Source organism: Populus alba, chromosome 8 (assembly GCF_005239225.2).
Source record: "Populus alba chromosome 8, ASM523922v2, whole genome shotgun sequence".
Lineage (NCBI taxonomy): Eukaryota > Viridiplantae > Streptophyta > Magnoliopsida > Malpighiales > Salicaceae > Populus > Populus alba.
This window is the reverse complement of record NC_133291.1, coordinates 10,933,296-10,957,631: the sequence shown is the minus strand read 5'-3', so window position 1 is coordinate 10,957,631 and position 24,336 is coordinate 10,933,296. Positions and strand designations below refer to the sequence as shown.

At 34.8% G+C, this 24,336-nt stretch overlaps 3 protein-coding genes across 5 annotated transcripts; 2 read left to right on the top strand and 1 right to left on the bottom strand.

Annotated features, from left to right (window-relative positions):
* Window positions 1-1,403: 1,403 nt before the first annotated feature.
* On the top strand, window positions 1,404-7,880 carry LOC118056398 (sulfate transporter 3.1). 3 transcript variants are annotated; one of them, XR_012170629.1, is made up of 13 exons: window positions 1,404-1,940; window positions 2,062-2,269; window positions 2,564-2,735; window positions 2,868-2,933; window positions 3,341-3,454; window positions 4,267-4,383; window positions 4,982-5,108; window positions 5,413-5,699; window positions 5,788-5,978; window positions 6,073-6,158; window positions 6,260-6,336; window positions 6,433-6,754; window positions 7,231-7,880. XR_012170629.1 is itself a non-coding variant. In XM_035068605.2 (12 exons), exons 1-12 carry the CDS (start codon window positions 1,625-1,627, stop codon window positions 7,267-7,269), a joined length of 1,800 nt encoding a protein of 599 aa, XP_034924496.1. In that variant the 5' UTR covers window positions 1,404-1,624; the 3' UTR covers window positions 7,270-7,880. The 3 variants fall into 3 exon arrangements, 2 of the variants coding, with proteins under 2 accessions (XP_034924496.1, XP_034924488.1); XM_035068605.2 differs by lacking the exon at window positions 6,433-6,754; XM_035068597.2 differs by lacking the exon at window positions 7,231-7,880 and having other exon boundaries at window positions 6,433-6,839.
* A 301-nt stretch (window positions 7,881-8,181) lies between these two features.
* On the bottom strand, window positions 8,182-13,207 carry LOC118056390 (uncharacterized). Its single transcript, XM_035068584.2, has 8 exons — window positions 12,928-13,207; window positions 11,860-11,953; window positions 11,721-11,771; window positions 11,430-11,603; window positions 11,013-11,192; window positions 10,752-10,871; window positions 9,359-9,492; window positions 8,182-8,611 (listed from the first exon to the last, which is right to left on the bottom strand). Exons 1-8 carry the CDS (start codon window positions 13,101-13,103, stop codon window positions 8,536-8,538), a joined length of 1,005 nt encoding a protein of 334 aa, XP_034924475.1. The 5' UTR covers window positions 13,104-13,207; the 3' UTR covers window positions 8,182-8,535.
* A 5,170-nt stretch (window positions 13,208-18,377) lies between these two features.
* On the top strand, window positions 18,378-21,546 carry LOC118056382 (small ribosomal subunit protein eS1y). Its single transcript, XM_035068572.2, has 7 exons — window positions 18,378-18,495; window positions 18,600-18,647; window positions 18,745-18,850; window positions 19,923-20,060; window positions 20,158-20,343; window positions 20,808-21,008; window positions 21,276-21,546. Exons 1-7 carry the CDS (start codon window positions 18,485-18,487, stop codon window positions 21,363-21,365), a joined length of 780 nt encoding a protein of 259 aa, XP_034924463.1. The 5' UTR covers window positions 18,378-18,484; the 3' UTR covers window positions 21,366-21,546.
* Window positions 21,547-24,336: the final 2,790 nt, after the last annotated feature.

Below are 24,336 nucleotides of genomic sequence, written 5' to 3'. Positions count from 1 at the left end.
AGTGCAATGTATGTATTAAAATTAAGTACTTAAAGCGCACAGCACAAACTTATTCGTGGCATCTTCTTGAAAATCTTACGATTGACCGGGTCCCACGCAATCAACGTACCACCGCGTGCATTGCCTGATGTCCTAAGCCAACTAGTGAGAAGCACATTTGCAAACGCCATGTTCATAGATTCCGGCAAAGCTAGATAATACATATATAGCCAAATATAATATTTTTTTTTTCTTCATAAACCTCCCTTAATGTTTAAGCGTTGATTACAGCTAGCTAGGAAGCTAGTTTCAAATGAAGTTTCGTATTCGATATTTTTTTCATAAAAAAAAAAACAATAAAATAAATCAATCAATTCAATTTAATTTTAGATTTATAAACTTAAAATAAAAAAATAAAATAATACTGATCCAAATAAAAAATCTAAAAGAAAATAAGTTAAGTCTATAAAAAAAACAGAGCCAAACAAAAAAAACAGAGCCAAAATAAAAAAACTAAACCAAAATAAAAAAATTGATCCAAATTAAAAAAATTAAGTCAAACTGATTTGAATCGGTTTTTATCCTTAAAATCCAAATCAAATCAAAAACAGGTCGGTTTGAACCGATTTTGGTTCAATTTTTACCAAAAAAAAAAAAATTAATTATTTCTTTTTAATAAAAATTCAAATTAAAAAAAAAATCACCCGAAACAGCACAAACTTATTCGTGGCATCTTCTTGAAAATCTTACGATTGACCGGGTCCCACGCAATCAACGTACCACCACGTGCAATGCCTGATGTCCTCAGCCAACTTTGTGAGAAGCACATTTGCGAACGCCATGTTCATAGATTCTGGCAAAGCTAGATAGTACATATATAGCCAAATATAATATATCTTTTCTTCATAAACCTCCCTTAATGTTTAAGCGCTGATTACTGCTAGCTAGGAAGCTAGTTTCAAATGAATTTTTGTATTCGAAACTTTTTTTCATAAAAAAAAAATAACTCAACCAATATAATAATTTTTTTATATTTAGTACTATAATGTATAGTAATTTTTGAAATTATATAAAAATAATTATTTTTTTTATTTTTTATTTTAACATATTAGAATTATTAAAAAAACTAAAAAAATATTAATTTAATATTTTTTTTAAAAAAATATCTTAAAATAAAAGATGCCGCAACATCAAATGAGTCGTTTTGTATATCAACGAAATATAGAAATCTCAAATTAGACGTTTTCTTTTCTAATAAGATTAAGATAAAAAAAACGAGATTGGTCAATGATAAATTAATAGCCAGCCATGGGTCAAAGTCTTGAGGGCATGACACGTTTCCGTGGGGCCCATCTGGCACATCACCCCTCAACCTCTTTATATAGGCAAAGCTTGCTTCCTAGCTCACCACAACCATCGAAGCAACTTACGTGCGTCCTTCAATAGCAAGCAAAACTTGTTTTATGTCACCAAAATTAGCCATCTAGCAGTATCGCCCCTGGCTCCGACACAAAATCAAATCTGTACTAGGTACCGTCTCTCTCTCTCTCTCTCTCTCTCTATAAATCGTCATATCATACCCAAAATCTCCAACACATCAGCCATTTCCAGTAAAGCTAGGGAAGCAATCTGAATCTGACAAACCATGGGTAACCCCTACTATGAATGCCCACTTCCTGTCGCAATTCCTCCAGCAAAACCACTTCTTGAGTCCATAAAATTAGGTATCAAGGAGACTCTCTTCCCTGATGACCCCTTTAGGCAATTCAAGAACCAGCCAGCGTCTAGGAAATTCATTTTGGGAATGCAGTACTTTGTACCTATCCTGGAATGGGCTCCTCGTTACACTTTCGAGTTTTTCAAAGCTGATCTTGTAGCTGGAATTACTATTGCCAGTCTAGCAGTTCCTCAAGGGATAAGTTATGCAAGTCTTGCTAGCTTACCTCCAATCATTGGACTATGTGAGTCAGTGAGTTTGTTCATTTCCTTTTCGAAGTTACAGATATTGGGATATAACTATATATGCTAATAAATATTGTTTGCTTTTTGAAAATCGGACCTCACAATTTGCTTAACGTGTAGATTCAAGCTTTGTGCCACCTTTGGTGTATGCCATGTTGGGGAGTTCAAAAGATTTGGCCGTGGGTACTGTAGCTGTGGTATCGCTTCTCATATCTTCCATGTTAGGGAAGGAAGTTAACCCTAATGAGAACGCTAAGCTCTATGTTCAGTTAGTTTTCACTGCTACCTTTTTTGCTGGAGTTTTCCAAGTTGCTCTTGGCTTATTAAGGTCAGTTTTTTTTTTTTTTTTTAACACAACATGCATGTGACCAATCTAAAACTGCTCTCTCTAGTCTACTCCCTTGGTACTTGGATTTTGTCTTGTTGCACCAATGTTTAGAAACATCTCTAAAAGCATAGCAAACGGTGCAAGTTTAAGGTTAAAGATAGAAATAGACCATTGATAGTCCTCCATGCTGCTTAATTTAACGTATATAGCATCTGATTCCTGCACTGTGTTTCTTTACGTTATGTTTTCTAATTTATTTTTAATTTAACCGTGATTTAATTTGTTAAATTGCAGGCTTGGTTTTATTGTGGACTTTTTGTCCCATGCAGCAATAGTGGGTTTCATGGGTGGGGCTGCCACGGTTGTTTGCCTTCAGCAGCTAAAAGGCATTCTTGGTTTAGTTCATTTCACTCATGGGACAGATCTTGTATCGGTTCTGCGTTCAGTCTTTAGCCAAACACACCAGGTACATAATTTTCCTAACCCTAGCTGGTTTTGTCTAGAAACTTCATGCATGGAATAGATTAATCCACTTCTCAATGTTTTCTTTTAGTTTTTTTAAAAATAATTATCATTGTTATGGTGGTGGTGGTTGCAGTGGAGATGGGCAAGTGGTCTCTTGGGTTGTTGTTTTCTCTTCTTCCTCGTTCTCACAAGATACGTTGTAAGTAATAATCCAAATCATTTGTCACTTCTATTTAGGAAAACTTTCATATCATCATCATCTCTATTCTCTACCTACTTACTTGTTATTGTCCAACAAGTTTAAGAAATTTGAACTCCTCTACCAACAGCAATAATTATAGAACACATTATGGAAAGATTTTTCTTTAACAATAAGGATGCTTTTTAATTTCGAAAAATATTTAATTTTTATATTTTTAATCTCAATAATGCAAAAGCATACCTGATATATCTGGATCATTAATTAATCTAACAAAGAAATTAAGCAAATGTCTATACTGTGATTTTTCCTTTTTATTTGTGAAGCGGTCCTATCTACGATCCCAGGATATATATGAACTAATCTTGGTGTTGCCCCTTGTGATTTCATAATTTGATTGCAAGTAGAGCAAGAGAAAGCCATGCTTCTTTTGGATAAATGCGATGGCACCCATGATGTGTGTTATTGTTGGAAGTGTTCTTGTTTATTTGACAAACGCTGAGAAACATGGAGTTCAAGTGGTGAGTTCTGTCTTCTACTCTCATCAATGCAAAGCGATAAATTCTTGTGCACATTTAAAAATTGGGTGTCCTCAATTATCCAATGAAAAAAAAAGAAAAGTGCCCCTTATTCTTTACAAAATTTGAGAAAAAAGCCGCTCTGATCATATAAAAAATATTTTTTTTAGAGAGAGAGAGAGGGGTATATAATCTTAGCGGGCATTGGTTAATCACAACTTAATTATGAGTTATGACATGCCCGAAGACTTTCAATATCTCACCAAAAATATAAATAGCTTTCTGTACCGACTCACAGCAATCATTTTGATGGATGGATTGTCAATTATGGGCACGATGGTCAAGACATCACCTACTCGGTAAAAGGAAAGGAGTCCAATTAAAATCCTGATTTTGTTATAAATAATAATAATAATAATTTTATTCTTAAGAAAATATACTCAAAATGATATGTTGTTATGACAAATTCAAAAAATTGGTTTAAGTTATTTTGTAACCATATTTAGGGGTGTCTGTGAGTATAATAATGGTAAAAATTGTAATTTTATTTTAGAAATATATTAAAATAATATATAATTTTTTATTTTTTAAAAATTATTTTTAACATTAACACATCAAAACAATATAAAAATATAAAAAAAATTAATTTTAAATAATTTTTTTTTTTAATTTTTTAAAAATATAATTTCAATCATATTTTTAAACACAGTTTTAGTGGAAGGATTCTAGTTATTTAAGCAAGTATGTTATTATATTGTATACACGAGCAATATATATATATATGATGCACTGTTGGATTTGTTTGTTTTGTCCAGATTGGTCACCTAAAGAAGGGCTTGAATCCACTATCTGTATCTGAGTTGGCTTTTGGGTCACCGTATATGGTGGCAGCTATTAAAACAGGGATCATAACTGGTGGCATATCTCTTGCTGTAAGTAGTACTGCATCTCTCCATCCTCGAATATATACATCAAACTCCACTCACTCATAAGCTCCCCGTTAATCACAAGCTCCGGCATACGTCAGTGACAAAACTGGCCATAGTCTATTGACACATCACCATGCTGTGTCCAGGGTTGATATACTCTTTCATATCCATGCAAGTGAGAAAAACAGAGAAAATATACGCAGACAATAGTGTTTTTTTTCTTTTTGGGTAAGAGGTAGTAGTGACTATTTCTCTACGTTTCTACACGTAAAAAAAAAAAAAAAAAGGAGTTGTGGTACATACGAAATCAAAGAGATAACGAAACCATAAACAAGTGGGTTGTAGCTCAATTTGTATAATGTATTCCTCGATGACTAAAAAATTGTGGTTCAGATTTTCCTTGCAAATAAAGCAAAATTATGGAACATGTTAAAACTCTTACAGTGAAGACTGAAGGGGTGAAGGTCTAAAACTTGTTGTTCTAGAACTGAAAAGGCTCAATGGTGTTCGTTTATTCTTGGGCAATAAACTGAACCTGCGGCCCAAAATTAAGAACAGAAGTAAAATAAATAACAAAAAGACTGGCTTGATGAATGTACAGGAAGGAGTAGCTGTTGGGAGGAGCTTTGCCATGTTCAAGAATTATCATATTGATGGAAACAAAGAGATGATCGCATTTGGGATGATGAATATGGCAGGCTCTTGCGCCTCTTGTTATCTGACCACAGGTACTAATTCTGTGTGTGTACTATATATAGCAAGTTAAGGCCCGACTGGAATGAATCAAGGATCCATTATTGGAGTCTGGTTAATTTGGTCTAAGTTGCTTGACTTGATTTTAGGCCACTGCGGGAATATTACATCCAATACTCTTGACTCTTGGTGTCTTTAATTTCCTTTTGATAAAATCTTTATTGCGGTCCTATGTTAACCAGGCAAATCCTTTCATTAGTTGAGTTTATGGTTAGATGCATATATATGCAGCAAATAATCCTCTTAAAAACAAATTATATATTTTGGTTTGGATTGCAGGACCATTTTCGCGAACTGCGGTGAATTTTAATGCAGGATGCAAAACAGCAGGATCTAACATAGTCATGGCAACTGCTGTAATGGCCACGTTGCTATTTCTGACACCGTTGTTCCATTACACCCCCATAGTGGTTCTCTCCTCCATTATCATTGCTGCGATGCTTGGCCTAATTGATTATGAAGCTGCAATTGGCCTCTGGAAAGTTGACAAGGGCGACTTCATTGTTTGCATGAGTGCATACATTGGAGTTGTCTTTGGCAGTGTGGAAATTGGCTTGGTCATCCCTGTAAGTAACTTAGACAAGCCACTAATTCATCTCAAAAAGTAAGTGTCAGAATGAATATTGCTGATGTGAACAGCAACTGCCTATACAGGTCACAATTTCTTTGCTAAGGACGCTCCTGTCTGTTGCAAGGCCAAGGACATTTCTTTTAGGCAACATTCCCAACTCCACGATCTTCAGGAGCATAGACCAATACCCGGTTGCAAACAATATTCCAGGAGTTCTCATTCTCCAGATTGATGCACCAGTCAACTTTGCCAACGCAAACTACTTAAGAGAAAGGTATGCAAAATAATAAAGATAGACGCTAAACGGTAAAATGTTAAACAGTGTGTATTATCACTCAAGTATTCTTTTCCAATTAAATTTTGTTCAGGATTTCAAGATGGATCTACGAGGAGGAAGAAAAGCTAAAATCCACAGGAGGATCAAGCTTACAGTATGTGATACTAGATCTCAGTGGTAAGCGTTTTAAATAATCACAATCATCCTAGCCATCAGGCTTATCTTTTGCACATTCTAGCTTAATCAAACCCTAATGTTTCCATCCATTCAATCCACAGCTGTTGGCAGCACAGATACAAGTGGAATCAGCATGTTCGAAGAAGTAAAGAAAAACATATATAGAAGAGGTCTCAAGGTACGTATAAACAGTTATCATTTTTTCCATATTTAAGCTTGCTTCTTTGCAAACGTAGTCCTACGTTATGAATGTCATATTTTGTTGTTGATCTAGCTCGTACTGGCCAATCCAAGAAGTGAGGTGATTAAGAAGCTAGTAAAGTCGAAGTTCATCGAAAGCATTGGTCAGGAATGGATCTATCTGACAGTAGGAGAGGCTGTAGCAGCATGCAATTTTATGCTACATGCAAGCAAATCAAATAATCAGGTCGCAGATGAGTTTGACGCGCACAATAATGCCTGATGTGAGAGGGGAGGAATTGGATCCAACCACAACTATGTGGTGTGAATGTTCACCGCCGAAGAAGAACCCCACTTAATCTTATTGATCCTGAAGTGGAAAAAACTGATGATTTTGCTGTGATATATAACTTAAGGTCTAAAAGCATATTTTGTATCCCCGTATATCAAACATAGTAGTATGTAGTTCTTTCTAGAAATTATAGAAGGTTGGTTCATATCTCGGTAGCCTCTCTATTCCCTTCACATTTGACATTTCAGACTAGAATCAACGTTTCAAATCCATACTAAAGAGATGGGGGCCTCCCATGCCCATGCATCAACAATTAAATCATGGCATCGTATTTGGTTGGAAGTTCTACCAAAGTAGCATGGTTATGGCACTAGCAGGGTAAGAAAACAATAGGATCAAAAATTTCTAACTAATCTTTTGATTTTAGATTATTTGCTATTCAACAGATGATTTTGACTGACCAAATATATACTAACAATAAATATTACCGCAGAAGGATTAGATGTTGAATAGCAGAAAGTCCATCTTCTTAATAAACAACTTAAGTTACTCAGGGCAGGTACTTGCTTCCCATGAACCATAGTTATCGTGCATGTGCAGATTTCCATAATAGCGGATGAAATACTGAACAAGACGTGAATAGTGCTTACAGGGCCAGCCTGAAGGAAGAGTCCCCAGGAGCTAATGGCAGAGATGACAGGCCAAGGCCAAGACCACCATCCCTAAAAGGCTGGGACACAGGAGAGATATCTACACCCCCCATAAAAAGCCGTAGCAGCAGCCATACACCATGGAATAGTGGTCTGAGTACTTCGATTCTGTAGAGTGATTTTAGTTGAAGGGGTCAACGGTTCGATGCTGAAGTGTTCTGTCTCATGTCCTGTAGATACTGAAGTGCTGGCTTGCTAAAGCCATCACATCAGATGGATGATGAGAATGTATTGGCCGGGAGAAAAAATTAAAACATTACCATGAATGGATATCCTCAATTTCAGTCCACTAATTTCATGTTATCCATCTAGATTGCTTGTTTTCAATCATCTTGGGCCTTGAAACCTCTGGCAATTATAGCTTGGTGTCCACCGTAAACTAATAAAATGGAATTTATGCAAACCAGTGAACCAACGCCAGAGCCTTTACAGGCATACATAGATTGGAACATAGCTTCCGAGAGCAAGGTGATGGAGAATAATTTGTCAAGTCGGCTTTGCAGTGGTGACTAGCAAGACAGGAACGACCCACATTCGTGTTTACTGGGCTTTTTACTATATTTAAATTTTCACTTCATTTATTGATGCTAACCGATATGACACAAGAGCTAATATAATCTGGGAAGCAAAGGCCGAAGAGGTTTGAATCCATTACTATTCATTATTTTACCAAAAGGATAGAAGATAAAAGAGCTAAAATGCTCCAGAACTTCAACAATCAATAAAAAAAATCCAAAACAATTACAGAGATAAAGATGGGGCGACTTGCATCATTCACCAAAGCCAAAAAAAGATAAAATAGCCTAGGAATCAGGACTGAGTTGTGCTACCCTTTTGCAAATTTTCAAGACATCAACGCTAGCATTTTATACCCGGGATATGAAATAACTCGCTCAATTTACGAGCAATGCAAGAAAAGCAAACCATACAAGAAAAGGCATCTAGAAATGCAACAACTCAAAGAAGCTCACAAGTTATCAGTAAGTGATCAAAACTGAACAATTGATCGATATGGCTAACAAAAATAACCTTCTCGCATGTGCTTATCAGTTACCACATCTAACCAGGAACTTCTGCGCCACATCAAGGCAAGCCAGAAAGGCTTGCGGCTGTCTGTTCTCATTTCACATGTAAATTCCCCATTGATGAGTGCATTGTGTTATCCTCTAGTAGATTGCCAAGAAAATACAGGGAATTAAGGATTTGGCATCTTTTCTTTGAAAAGGCGTGGCAGCACTTCATGAGCACTAATATCTAGAATCTCTGGATCCCTGGCAAAAAAGGTACGAAGAAGCATCACTATTGTCTCATGAGATGACCAGTTTGAACTAATTACTATGTCATGTATTAAGCTAACATTAAAAAGATACCAGATGACTAAGCAAATTGCACTTGTTTTCTTTTTCTCTGACGATGACTTGGTAAAAATAGGGAAATTTCCTTTTCAATGAAAAAGAGGGTACAGAATAAATCATCTCCATTGAAATGATGAGCCCCAAAGGAGATGATTTATTTCGTGAGCTGCTTCATGTCCAGTTTTTTGATATCTAGCACAGTCCTAAAAACTAAAAGTCAAAGCTTGCACCCATCTCATGAAGAATGATCATGTTGAAATTTTAACATACCGTGTTCTAGTTGATCTACTCTTTAGTTTCCTTCTTCATGTCCACAAATATCCTAATTTAGCAAGTTTATGCAGCTAAGAACTGGAATTGTCAAATATCACAAATTTATGGATAAAGCATATGGAGGCCCGTCTGTCCAGATGATTGACTGCAATTGGTGGGTGTGCAATAAAATACTAGATGACCATTCTAATGCAAGTCGTCAGGGAGAGAGTATATGACTTTATATGCAATGATGGTCATGAAACATGATACGTGTTAGAGTTGAGAGCTTATATCATTTATACATTACTAAACCATCTATAGAAGGATCTATATATACTAGAATAAAAACTTTCACAGCGAATTAAGAGTATATATGACAGAAGTGGGTGGCTGGCTGAAGAGAGAAACCTGCACAGTGTTTGCCCCTTTTCATTGCTGCTAGCAATAAACCATATTTTTCGCATTAAATGTGACTCATATTGAACAAAGAAGCCATCATGCTGCCCATGCCTCCACTTTCTTGATCCTTGACCTTTCCAAACCTGCAAAAATGGTATGCGATAAAATAAGATCTAGTTGTTGAGTACAGTGTTCCATCCCACCAAAGAACAAATCAGCTAGGACAACTAAAACTTGATAGAAGGGATATATACAGTTTTAGATTTGAAAGATTTATGAATTATATATAACTTGATTATAAGCAAGTCAGATCCATCTCTGTCTTACAGCCATAAAGCCATCAAGTCATTGGTGGTGCATCTTCTATAGATTTGATATAATTAGAAAAAACAAAACTTGCTAATTAATTAGCAGCCGCAATATACATCACCACTTCTCCAATTTTACCATTAAAGGTTAAACTCAAGCAAGCTGCAAACAACACCTTACTAGACAAGCTCATCAACTCTAATTCAGCTGCAACTCAATAAGCTGATTTTTATGAAATCAAGGTTATTTTACAAATCACATCCTATAACAGGAAATGAGGAAGTAATCTAGCATCAAATACATTACTTGGGGAAAACAAAAAGGGAAACCCAAATATTTGAAGTCCCCAACAACTTCCTCTTCAAAGCCACATCATCCAAAGCCCCAAAGTAGATACTATGCCTATGGTCACTCTCATCAATTTCCAAAGTGCAAGATATTGGAGACTGCTTTTCATAAATCCTAAACCAGAAAACAGCAATACACAATAAATTTAGCAAATGAAGAATCTGAAGATAGACTCAAGGTTCAGGAAGCAGTTAGACCCATCCATGCAACAAGACTTCCAGCAAACGTTTTGCCAATTAATCTGTTATAATTTACATAGCCATGTATCTGCCGCAATACCTAGGTGTGAATACATCTTGATGTAGGACAAGATGAACAAAGTCACCAAACCGAGTGAGTTGATGTACAATAAAAACTAAAATCCCCAACAAGAGAGACATCCTTGATCTTGAAGGGACCAAATCAAGAGAGGCACACTCAATCATGTAGAAACTCAGTTTTAATTTCAATCAATAATTCAAAAAACTAACATAACTGAATGTTTAGATGCTTATTTATATGCACCAAACCAAATAAAATAGGAAAACCTAATAAGTCTTAATTCAATAAGGAAACTAAAATCCTAATTTAATTACTACATAATAAATCCTAATACAATATTGAAATTCCTAAACAATAAAAACCGATTCCCATTGTTGCCTTCATTCTCCATCACATTTATTATGTGTGAATATGGTGTTCCAGAAAAAGAAGGGCTTGCTTCTCAAAAAATCATTACCACATGTGCGAAGAAGCAAATCATTACCTGTGGATAAGATATGATATTCTTTGGCACCACTATGCAAGCTGCCTTGGAGAAAGAATCCTCCGCATATTGCCTAAGAAATGAGAAACAAGTGCCATGTGTATGGGGTGATTCAAAGGCCTGCAAAAAGAAGTAAGATAAAGGTAATTGTTAAAATCATGAGGAATTTTATTCTTTTATATCCTCTTTTTACAGGTATGTATACCATACATCACAAGAATGATGTGCCAAAGAAGATAATACAGTTTCAAAAGCGAATACCTTATCAATATTGACAACTGGAGCATATTTATCAGTTAGTGTCTTTTCCTTGTCAAGAAGAAAATAGACTCTAGGATCCACTTTAGAAGTTTCATGCCATGATTTTACAGCTGTCTCCATGGTCTCAACAAGAAAGGAGAACATTTCTTTAAAACATTCTTCGGATCCAAGCATTTCAGACTACAAAAGAAAGGCTAACTTAGTTCTCACATGCAAAACAAAGCTTAAATAATTGATCTTCTCCTGTGAAGAAAAGGTTACAAATGAAGTTATCCAGATTTAATCTTCCACTAAAGAGCAAATATGGTTAATAGGAAACAACCACCTCCAAAATGCATCTTACTCCCACATACGAATTTCAAATATGAGGTGAAAAATTTGGACATAGTGACTCTTTTCTTGATAAACTACACTCACCATTTCAGATTTCAATGTTTCCAAGTGCTTTTCCATGTTAACATTGGATCTCATGCTCTCAACCTCTTGAGCTCGTTTTTTTTCTTTGGCCAACTGGGATATCCTCTTAATCTTTCTTGATACTTCAGTGCTCCGTGGATTGTATTGTAAAGCTATTTGAAAAGTAGCCAATGCCTACAATACATGAGCAGTAAACATGTATCAGCAGCAAATCAGAAACCAAGCAACCTTGTCTAAAAAGCTACCAGATAACATTAAACGTGAAAATGTTCCTTCAGAGTTCAGACATACATTATCATACTGTTCCATGGCCTCTAATACACACCCTTTCCTGAAATATCCCTGGAATATCAACAAACCGCAAAAGTTAAAGAAAAATCTTGGGATATAAAGTAAACCAACCCAAAAATGGTTATGCATATTTGTGCACCTTTTCCCATTGAGGATTCAATGTGATAGTTGTCTCGGCATCAGCAAGTGCTTTATTAAGCTTGAACAATTGCAAAAATGCTGCAGCACGATTGCTGGCCAATGATAGAATCATAAAAGAGAAGATGCATGAGTTCAACATACATTACTTGCATAATTATTCACAAACTGATTCATAGAAAAAGAGAATGTAGCTGTACGTAGATGGCCAAGCAAACTCTGAAAATAGATGATTATTATAACTCACCATGCTAATTCTCATGAAAAATCTTCCATTTAGGAATTTCAGTGTTTGAAAGATCATTGAGCATAACAGCTAAACCTCTAACAGACAATTGCAGTAGATGAATAGGTGTAAAGAAGCCAGTCAATTATCATAACAGGATTAAAAGACTATCTTGATTCAAATGCATTGAGTGCAAAAACTAAATTTCTTGTAGACAGATGAAACAAGCACAATTATAATGAAAATGAAAGAATTATGATGACAGCATTAAGGAAACTACATGGGTTCTTACTTTGGGTAGTACAAATGTGCTCTACGATGCTGTCATGTATTCATAAAACGCATAAATCTTATTGGAATAGCAATGCCATTAAGCAAGAAGAAAGAAAATCCAATAGCACGCCTCCTGTCTTAACACGATAAAGCAGGCCTCAAGCAATTAGTTGGAAAGTAACAAGGCACAGTTCCAACACTCTACGATTAAACATAGCTGTACGGCATAAAGTCCCTATATTCCAAATATTAAGCAACTGCATATAGAATGATGAGAGCAATAAAATACTGTTCAGCTCGCATATAATCATCATTAATATGATGAATGAAGGCAACAAAACAATTCAAAACAATTAACTTCAACTAGTTCTCAAAAATGGCAAAGCATCAAACTGGAATTCCTAAAGAAACTTAAGCCACAACAACCACAAACCAACCAAATCCAGTCAAAAACCCAACTGAAAAAATGAATCAAATTTTACTAAAAATAAAACAAAATTGCATTTTGATAAACATTCAACGATTAACCAAAAGAACAAACCCTAATTTGGGGGTCATGTTTTCTTTTACCTATAAAGAGTGGGATTTGAAGGGTCAAGCTTGATAGCCTGAGTATAAAGAGCAGCAGCTTTGAGATAGTTCCCTGCTTTAAAGAATTCATTGCCTTTGTCTTTCAATGATATCTCCTCCTTACCATTACCTTCGTTGGAGTCTGTCGTAGCTGATCCTTTCTCTGCTTCGGCCATTGTAACTGGGTTCTCGCTAGAGTTTACGAGAGTGACTTTGATTTCTTCTTCTTTTTTAAGTTTGCACACTTGTACTAGCTCAGGGGGTGTACAAGTCAAGTGAAGCAAGCTAGCAGAGCGGTTCCTATCTACTGGAGACTCGACGTAGAAAAATCCGGGCCGTTAATTACAATTTTAACATTAATATCCATTAATTGATTGAAGGGCCCAAGCCCATTAGCTAGATATGAAGTGTAGGGTAAATGTTTATGTTGAATTGTATTGCATGGAAAAATATTTTTTAAAAGCATGTTTTATTTTTTATTATTTTGTATTTTTCTAAGAATCATTTGAACAATTTTTATGAACCCATTCTAATTTCATGTATTTAATGATTTAAAAAAAAATATTTGAGAGTGTAATAGTAATTTTTTTTTAAAAATATTTTTTTATTTTAAATGTATTAAAATAATATTTTTTTTATTTTTAAAAAATTATTTTCAACATCAACACATCAAAATAATTTAAAAATAAAAAAAATTTAATTTTTTTTCAGAAATATAAAAACAAATAAACCTCAAATATGATAGATAATGTCATCGTTCTTGGGCCACTGCAATTCAAAATATAGAGTCTTTTTAAAATTAGTTTTTTTAAAAATATCAGCAATTAGTTTTTAAATAATATTTTTTTGATAATTTAAAAAATTTAGCAAAAAAATATTATTCAAAAGAAATTAATAAGATAGAACACTTTTATCCTTTCACACTTTAAAAACATAATATATACTAAATATTGATATTATCAAACGCAATAATTAAACACATTACGCTTTTCAATAGCAATATCTTAATATGAATTAGTAAATAAATCTGTCTCCAAAGATGGTTTCTCAGCATCCTCAGCCTTGGAACCATCAACAATAGCTTGGTCGGCGGTATTGTCAGTCTCCGGATTATCTGCATCTGTTTCTTATTTATCAGTTGTTTCCAATACCTCCATAGATGGATGGAGGCTCAGCATTATCATCCTTCCCTTGCTCCTTCTCAACACCCTGCTCTCCAGCTTCTTCCCTTGCACGTTCATTTCACTCGTCTCCTTTGAAACCATTTTCGCTGGCTATTACCAACAAAAACAAACCCGTTAGAACCCACCCCACCTCTTTGTTTATAGCTTTTTCAACAAAATTAAAAAAAAATAATCAAGATTTAAACAAAACATATTTTTGATATATATATATATAAAAACCGCACCAGCCAAAATTACATTTTTTTTTTTCTTGATAGATTTGGCAAGTAATTCAATTCACAACCTTGGGATCCACTAGTGGGGCTGCTCATTCTTCACAGCCTTGGGATCCACTGGTGGGGCTGCTCATCCACTATGAGTTCCCGGCGAAAGGCGACCAAGCTTCTCCTGAGAAAGGAAACTTGGTGGATCTACTGGTGGGGCTGCTCATCCTAGAATTATACGGTGTTAGAAAATAATATAAATCATATCTTGAAATTTTATTTAATAACTTAAATTATTAGGTTAAATTGATTATTTGATATGATATTAGAGCTTTAATGACCTAGTGATTATGAGTTCGAATCTCATCATCCCTATTTATTTGATAAAAATTAAGCACAAGTTAATATAAATCTGTGCAAGTTTCAAGCTCAAAAAAAGTTTCACTTGAAAGGGTGTGTTAGAAAATAATATATATCATATCTTGAAATCTCAAATAATAATTTAAGTTATTGGGTTAAGTTGGTTTTTTGATATATAAATAATGGCAAAACAAGGTGATCCCGGAACTAGAGGGTGCCTGTCACAAAAACAAGAAAATAAAAAATAATGTTTTGGTTTTAAAACGCAAAATCTTGATTAAAAAATAAGACATAAATTATATGTAATGTTTATAATCTATGACATTATTTAAATATTGCAATTCAAAACAGTGACAACAAAAAATATATTATAACATCAAAATTTGTTGATTCTATGTTAATTCGCTATTTTTATTTTATTTTACATGTTAATTTCCTAATTTACCGCTTAATTTGCACTGAGAAAAGCACAAGCATCCCTGCCAGCTCAGTCATATTTACGTACACTACAACAAAACTGAGTTATAGCAACGTTTTTGTAACGACAATTTTCACAAACGTCGCTTTAAGATATACAAGGCAACGTTTGTGAGATACTGTAGCAATGCTCAGATATGATCAAGGTCAGACCCTTGAAGGCTTAAAGCAATAATTTCTAAGCTGGTTTTTCCTTTTATAGGTTCTTATATTATTACAAGGGCATTTTCCTCGAACAAATAAATAAAATAAAATACAGTCGCAATTAAGGACATGATTCGGATTCGATCAATCGAACAACTTCTGAACTCCCATCACTTTTTATTATTTGCAGGGGGTAACCATAGGCTAAATTTTACGAATAAAATGATCGGATGGACTCAATTCCATATGCTATTAAAATTATGAAATTATTATTAATGGACTGTCCTCAATTATCATAGGTGGCATATCCTTCTCCCAAATGAAGAGATCACATCTCATCCATCTAACCCTCTGGAGCTTCATCAGTATGATGATCTCCTTCTTCCAGGTCACTCCACAAACTTTTTATCCACCTGATGTTCCCATCGCAGACCCTCGACTCACAGAGGCTTGCATGGCTCTCCAGGCTTGGAAACATGCACAGATGCACTGACCTCTGAAGCCAACCAATTTACAGCCATGCAACTACACTGGTGTGTATTGCGCCTCAGACACATATGACCTTTTATCTTAACGGTTGCCGGCACAGACCTAAGCCGCGCCAGCATAGCCGGCTGTTTACCTGAAGAGCTTGGCCTTCTTAAAGACCTTGCTCTCTTTCACTTGTATAAACTCCAACCGCTTCTTCTGCATCATCCTGATAGCTTTATCCATCTCAAGTTTCTTTATGAGCTAGACATTAGTAACAACCACTTTAGGGGTCCGTTTCCTGTGTTGTTTTCTTTTTGCATTCCCTCAAATGTCTTGATGTAAGGTTCAGTGAATTCGAAGGCAGTATCCCACCACAGCTTTTTGACCTGAAACTAGATGCTCTTTCCATAAACAGTAACAGATTCCAGTCAACCCTGCCTGATAACCTAGGAAACTCTCCAGTCTCGGTGTTTGTGGTAGCCAACAATGACATCAGAGGCTGCATTCCTCCAAGTTTGGCAAACATGGCAGAGACCCTTGATGAGATTGTTCTCTCCGATATGGATTTAACAGGTTGTTTGCGGCAAGATACAGGGCTGCTAAGAGGTTGTTTACGGCAAGATTCAATTTTTTTTAAAAAAATACGAATTATGCATGTTGTTTCAATATTTGTTTTACGTAAAAAATTCAAAATGTATATTGAAAAGTTTATGCAAGCAAAATCAATATATTTCATAACATAAAATAAGATATGCAGATTATATTTACTAAACTTATTTATTTAAATAAATAAAAGATAAATTTATACTTTAAAAAACTCATGAATTAAAAAATCAAATAAAACTAACTAAATAAACCTACATAATAAAACAGTATTACACATAACCAAACACATTAGTTTCTTCAATATGCTCAATACTAATTCCAATAACCAAGAATCAATTTCTACACTTTTTTATTAAACTAATTTAAAACATTTGTGACTACTTATTAAAAAAAATGAGTTTGACCTGCACTCATTATTCCAAATCATTAGCATATGCAAGTTTTACACATTCTATATATTATATAACCATATTCATTCAAAAAATTCATTTCTCATGCAATATTATACATTTTCTCTCTCATAATTAATTTTTTCTAAGCAAACAAAATTTCATTATATGCTACTTACTCTATCTTCACCGACTCTATATGCCCTTATAAATACCATAATTTTCTTCACTATTCCTTTATGATTTAACAACCATCACAAAATAACCTAACTCATTTAGTTCAATCCACCCTCCATTTGTATTTCCTCTAATTTTAATTTCAAACCCAACACAAAATTCATGATTTAAGCACTAATCCTTTTAATTGGGTTGATACCTGTCCATTTTTCATGTTAATAAACATAGATCAAAGCATAAAAACAACAATGCAACTTACCAAATTTCATAATTCAAACCTCATTATCATTCTCAATATTTCATAAATCAAATTGATCACTTGAGACAAGTTTGTTACCTAGTTAATTGATAATCCAAGTGTAAAAATGCAAGTATAATGCTAGATCCCTTCACCTTTCTTCTTCTCCTTCAATTTTCTCCAAAACCCTGACTTTGATTTTTTAAAAAAATATGAATGTGGGTGTGTTTTTTCTCAACCCTCTATTTTCATTCTTAAACATCATTTATCTAACCCATAAAAGTGGCAAGAAAGAAAAAAAAAATGATCTCTCTCTTTCTTAACTGCACCATTGGATTTTATTGATAGTAGCCAAAATGTTTTTATCAATTTTGGTTATTAAAAAAATACTCATTTTCAACCATAAACTTTTCCTTTTTCCCTCCTTTCTATTATTTTTCTTTTCTTACCTTGTTTTATTATATTATAATTTATACTTCATTATTCTTAATTTATTCTGGGGTTTTACACGGTGGAAGGCCAGTTATGTCTATTGAGTGACATCACACGCATCGCCTGAAAGGCGTGAAAGCCACCCACATGTTTGAATATACCAAGCATATACCAACAACTTTAAGCATTAAAAAATTACAAAAAATACTAAAATGCCCCCTCATAACATCGACAATTATACAAAATACCCATATGAAAGTACAAAAATCCCTCCAAATGCTAAGTTTATGTTTTGTCTCTTTTAATATTAAAGATGTAATTTCACTGTATATTCAAATTTGAAAACTCCAAAGTACTGTTATCCAGCAACACAAATTCTTATTGACTATGGAGGCAAATATGTATTATTATTATTAAGAAGTTTATGTTACGAAAATCTTAGTCCACAATTCTATTTTTTATTGAATCTGGGAAAAAAAATTATTTTTACCATAAAAAAAAAAAAGAAGAAGAAGAAGAAGACATCAACACATTTTTTCAAAGAGACAAATATAATTTTTCTGTAGCACAATATATATTTTACTGAAATTTGGGCCACAGAAAATACTCATGCTGTTTAGTTTCTTAGGTAATGGGCCCATAACTTTATAGCCGTTCCAAATCCTATGGGCGTATTCATAGATGGGCTTTCTGCAATTCCAAGCCCACAACGACTCCTAGTTAAATGACCAAACCATCCTCACCAAAATAGATATATGAAGTACGCAGCAGCAAGTAGGGTTTTTGAGTTTTCACTTCCCCTGCCATCTCTCGTTTTTTCACTACCACACTGCAGCTCGCAGCCCATCACCCCCACCACCACTACAAACTCCAATCATGGCCGTTGGGTACGCTTTCAATCTCTATCTCTCTACATTTTCGTATGCGTTTATAAGTATAGGTGTATGGAAGATGTTTTATTGATATGATTTAATCATGTATTTGTTAACAGGAAGAACAAGAGAATTTCCAAGGGAAAGAAGGGAGGAAAGAAGAAAGCGTGAGTATTGCAAAGAAAATTTAATGTCTTTTAACATCTGGTATCTAGATCTGTATTGTATTTTGATTTGTTATTGTTGTGTATTTGTTTTTTGTAGAGCTGATCCATTTTCAAAGAAGGATTGGTATGATATCAAGGCTCCTTCAGTTTTCTCTGTGAAAAATGTTGGCAAGACTCTTGTTACTCGTACTCAGGGTACCAAGGTATGTGTGTATACTTTTGATTTCATGAATACTTCTCTTTTCTTCATTGTCTTAAAAATAATGGTTTGCTTTTATGCTTTGTTGTTGGGTTGTATAAGAAAATTGTAGTGCTAAAATTGGGACAAGGTTTTTATATAGAATCATAGATTCAAATGTATGTTTAAATAACTTTAACCTACAGAACAGGTGGTGATGATCATGATAGGGAAACGAAATTCTAGCAATTTTGATATTCTTTTAACATCCTGAATGGTGTTCATAATGGTTTGCTTTTATGCCTTGTTGTTGGATTGTATAAGAAAACTGTACTGCTAAAATTGGGACAAGGTTTTTATATAGAATCATAGACTCAAGTGTATGTTTAAATAACTTTAACGTATAGAACAGGTGGTGATGATTTTCATGATAGGGAAACGAGATTCTAGCAATTTGATATTCTTTTAACATCCTGAATGAGGTTAGGTTGGCTGGAGGCAATTTTGCTTAATAACTTTGGCTGTGTGTGGTGGGGTGTTTAAGGTATTAAACCTTGTTACCATGGAAATAAAGGATGTGTATAAAATATGGTGAATGATGGAAGATGATTGTGGCTGGCTCTTCTTTTCCTTCAAATTTCTTCAGGACAACTGGAGTTGTGTATGGTCACAGTGAAATGTGTTTTTAATCATACAATATACTCCTATTTGTAGAGAAAAAAAATTAAATATTTTGAATTTACTTGTGAAAATTTGAAATTTGTGAACTTTTTAGCCCATCCCCTCTCTTGAAGACCAAGTTGTGCTCATTGCTCTTTTCCACAAATTTATATTATCAATTTAATTTAATACATCCCTATCTTTTTTCTACACTTGATGCCCTTGTGTTGCTCATATTTAGTTTTGATAGCATTTGCTTTGCGTTTTAATGAACAGAAGTTTTTTTGTTGTAGTTTCATTTCATGATCTGTGTTAAGGTCTTGTCTCTTTTACATGCATGCATGCTAATTGAGAAGTATCCATGTGTTGCTCATGCACTGATGTAAATAATGTTTTCTTGGTAATTCATTTATAACGTGCTCTATGGTGTGTAACAGATTGCTTCAGAAGGACTCAAACATCGTGTGTTCGAGGTCTCACTTGCGGACCTTCAAGGTGATGAAGATAATGCTTACAGAAAGATCCGATTGAGAGCTGAAGATGTTCAAGGGAGGAATGTTTTGACAAACTTCTGGGTATGATAATGGAAGCTTTACCATTTATACTGATTATATTTTTACTCTGATGAGAATTTAATAGTACTTTTTTTATTTCTCTCCTTAAACATTGCAGGGAATGAATTTTACCACTGACAAGTTGAGGTCTTTGGTGAGGAAATGGCAAACTTTGATTGAAGCTCATGTTGATGTGAAAACCACTGATAACTACACTTTAAGAATGTTTTGCATTGGGTTCACTAAAAGGCGTCCCAACCAAGTCAAGAGGACTACTTATGCGCAGTCCAGCCAAATACGACAAGTATGCAAATCATATCTTAATATCTCATTGTTTGCTGAACTTGTGTTGAGATAGCAATAGGACCTAATTTTTTTTTCCTAGTCTCAATATATTTATTTTTTCTAGTAAAGTCTTTGCTTCAAAAAGATCTAGATTATCTGAAGGATATCTTTAATAACCTTATTTTCTTTTGTATGAGCCCTTTTCTGATATATATTTTGGGCTGTGTATTCCACCACTGTTTTGAAATCTATACTAAGTGGCAACCAAAATAAAGTTATTTCATCAAAGTTGTAGAGAGTTGTAACTTTTGAAGTGATGAAATACAGAGTTCTATTATTTTGAAATAGTGCTTGATTGAAAATTTTGATGAGCTAACTTGCCATGTGTTCATATTGAGTTGAGTTTAATGTTCTCTTCCCAAATGTTTTTTTTTGTTGTAATGTAACTGCTTGTGACAAAACTCTGCTTTTGCTTTCTTTTAGATCCGCCGTAAAATGAGGGAAATCATGACAGCCCAAGCAGCTTCTTGTGATCTCAAGGAATTGGTCCGCAAGTTCATTCCTGAAAGCATTGGCAAGGAAATTGAGAAGGCAACTTCTAGCATCTACCCGCTTCAAAATGTGTTCATTAGGAAAGTGAAGATCTTAAAGGCTCCAAAGTTTGATCTTGGAAAATTGATGGAGGCATGTCTCTTGCTCTACATGCTTCTGATTATGTGTTTGATGTTTTGGTCTTTAAATTACTACAAAGGGTTTTTTCATACCATCTTTATATCTGCATCTAGAATCTTGAGACTTTTTTATGTATATATCCAACAACCATTGGCACGCTTCTTCTCATGGTTCTTTTTGAACTATTGAATTTCATCAACTCCTTGAGCAATTGTAATTTTGGATCTGAATGGATGCTATTGTGTGTAATCCTAATAACTTTTGCTATTCAATTCTCAGGTTCATGGGGACTACTCTGAAGATGTTGGTGTGAAGTTGGATAGGCCTGCAGAAGAGACCATGGCCGAGGCCCCTGCTGAAACTGCTTGAACCTGAATGGAAATTTTCGTTTATTTTCTTACATCATTTTGGTCTGTTGAAATTTCTTGAATGTTAAAGTGTTGCATGTTATCTGAGATTTAGAATGTTTTTTATCGAGGATGAATTTTGTGCTTTAACTATGTAGACTTACTTTTTACGTGGCAGATATTTATGCTTCATTTAACTTGGATCTCTTATTGTTTGCTCATTGATTTGTGATATGGAAATGGTCTCTTGCAACAGCTTTGCATTTTAGGATTTGCTTAATGTGGGATATGATGAACAAGCCTTGTAAAGTGGCTGTATGGACTTTATTTAAACTTAGGAGCTGATTGAGATGAAACGGTTTTGTGAGAAGATCCAGACAACTCGTGCCTGAGGGGGGTGTCAAATTTAACGCAGTTTAAACTCAGTTGGCATTTGGTAGTCTTAAAACTATGACAAACATTGTTTAGTGGAAATATCGAATGTGTTGATTTAAAGATGGATAGACGAACAATGATATTGTTCTCAACTCCGTATAAAGATTTCATTTTTTACCTCATTGTTCTGACGGTAAATGCTTTATCCTGTTTCTGCCTTGATTATGCAATTGTACGACGGAGGAGATTGTTTAATTTGCTACCATAAATCTGATCCTTGACAATTTAAAATAAAAAAAACTGAACTGGCAGATAGCAGGTCTCAATCAGGACAAGCATTGTGTATTGCGTTACAATGGCAGTTCAGGATGGGTGGAGAAGATCAATGTTAATGATCCATGCCGACAGGCTCGTGATCAATGTCATGCGTGTTTTAATGTTGAGGTTGTTGACCAAATAAAGCAGATTGGTGTTCTGCAATGCTGGTGACCATGCTGTCTTAATACTTCACTTATTTTGTCAATAACCCTCGATGTTAGACAGAGTTGGTGCTTGATAAAGTTGAACGGGGCTAAGAAAATACGATTTATCAAACCGATATCTTCCATATAAACATAAAAGTGCATGGCTTTGATGTGGTTTCATGAATTCTCAACTTCCAATCCTGAGGATATCTAATTCGATTCTGCGCTTGTTATTAGAAGCATTGATTATCATATATATGTAATGGGAAATTGATGAGCATGTAGGTAATTTCCATTAAGTCTCTAAATAAGAAAATTCCAAAAAAAAATAAAAATTAACTGGTATTCTAGACCAGCTTTTGCCCACCAGATAATCCTTGTGGTCCGGCACCCTTGTAGTACGAAACCAGTCTTACACGGTGTGGCCTGTGACCCTGAGAATTTTTGTCGGTACGAGGGTTCAAACATGAGATCATCCCTAGCTGATCTGCCGCTAAAACACCATTTGGGTTCCAATAAAACAAGGTGCTTTGCTCAAATCTCAATAGTTCCTTCTTTTTAATGGTATCTATTAGGAAAGTGCCGAAGTACCCATAACCCATTAATGACAAACGGTGAACTAAAATTTGAAAAAATCAAAATAAAAATAAAAACTCTTAAAATTAATTTCAAAAGAAACAAAACAATACCAGGGACCGAACATGTTGAAAAAAAAACTAAAACTTTAGCAAAAATGAAATGAAAAAGTTGATTCAATGCTCCTCGAATCCTCGTTTTAATCTAAAATGGAGACAAACTAAAATTGAAAGGAAGACAACCGCGGGGGGGGACCAATTTTGCTTGGTTCTTGACTCACAAGTTGTTGGTTACTTTTATCCATTGAATCGAATATGTCTTTTTCCACGTAATCATGAAGAAAATTCCATCAGTAGTATATATAAAAAATAATTATCAGTAATTTCATCAGTAATCACCGACGTCAAGGATCACTAACAAAATTATTTTTATGGGAATTTCATCTGTCATTACTGACAGAATTCTTTCCTGACCACCGCTTGTACAGCCCCCGTCAAATCCTTTGAGTTTCGGACGGTCTTGCGACCGTACTCCCCGGGCGGAGTGTTTCACGCGTTAGCTGGCCCCCTGATCCGCGTAGACCAAGCTGCTGTCCCGCCCGCCACCCGGTTGTTCTTATGATCTCTGGAATAGCTTCAAAGCGGTCCTAACGAGGAAAGTCACTTCGTAACTCCTGATCTTAAACGGAGATTCCAACAACAATAACTGATAGAAAGATTTCCGTCAATAATGCGTTGATGATGGAAAGTTTTCTGGTAATGAATCATGTTATATTGAGATATCGTTTGCAGATTATAATCAAGATTTACTGATTAAATTTTTGGAACAACAAGAAACATATATCAAGACAAATTGCAGGTAATCAAGAGTTAGCGCTGACTAACGAAGCCTGTAGGACAATTGCCTAAAAAGATACAGTGATTACTATTGTTTTCCCTACCCCTGCATGTGAAACTAAATGGTAAATACTAAATAGGTGCGCATGGGCGAGACATGGAAATCCATGTCTTTTCCTTTACAATATGACAGAATCATGTGGGGCGATGAATTTTGTGGTAAACTCCATTGCTAGACCCAGCAAGCATTTTGCAACACTTTTCATCAACTTTTCAGAATCTTTGAAGGGAAACATGGGGTGGCATAGCTGGCTATTCCACAAAAGAACAGAAACACAATCTGGATTTATATTTTGTTTGGGGTCCATTGCATTCTATCTCTTTGCATTGCTTTTTTTCTTTTTTCAAGATTTTGAAGACTGATTTGTAGCTGTAGCTGGTGGGGGCCGCTGGTACTGTTGTGTTGGTATATATGAACCGAAGGTTTTCCACGATATCCATTCACATATATGCTAGTATCTACTTTTCTTACACAATAATTCAGGAGAGAGAGGCAGACAGATCACATCACTTTGGTTGGTGATTTCTTGCTCTCTAGTGCCTTGAAAGCATGGTAGCTTTGGTGGGTTGTAGCGTCAATGTAACTTCGACGTGTAAAAGAGAATGGCTATACAGTTGAACTATACATAAATTTACATGTTTTGTCCATGGCAGGATGAATTGCTTCAGCTCGATAAAATAG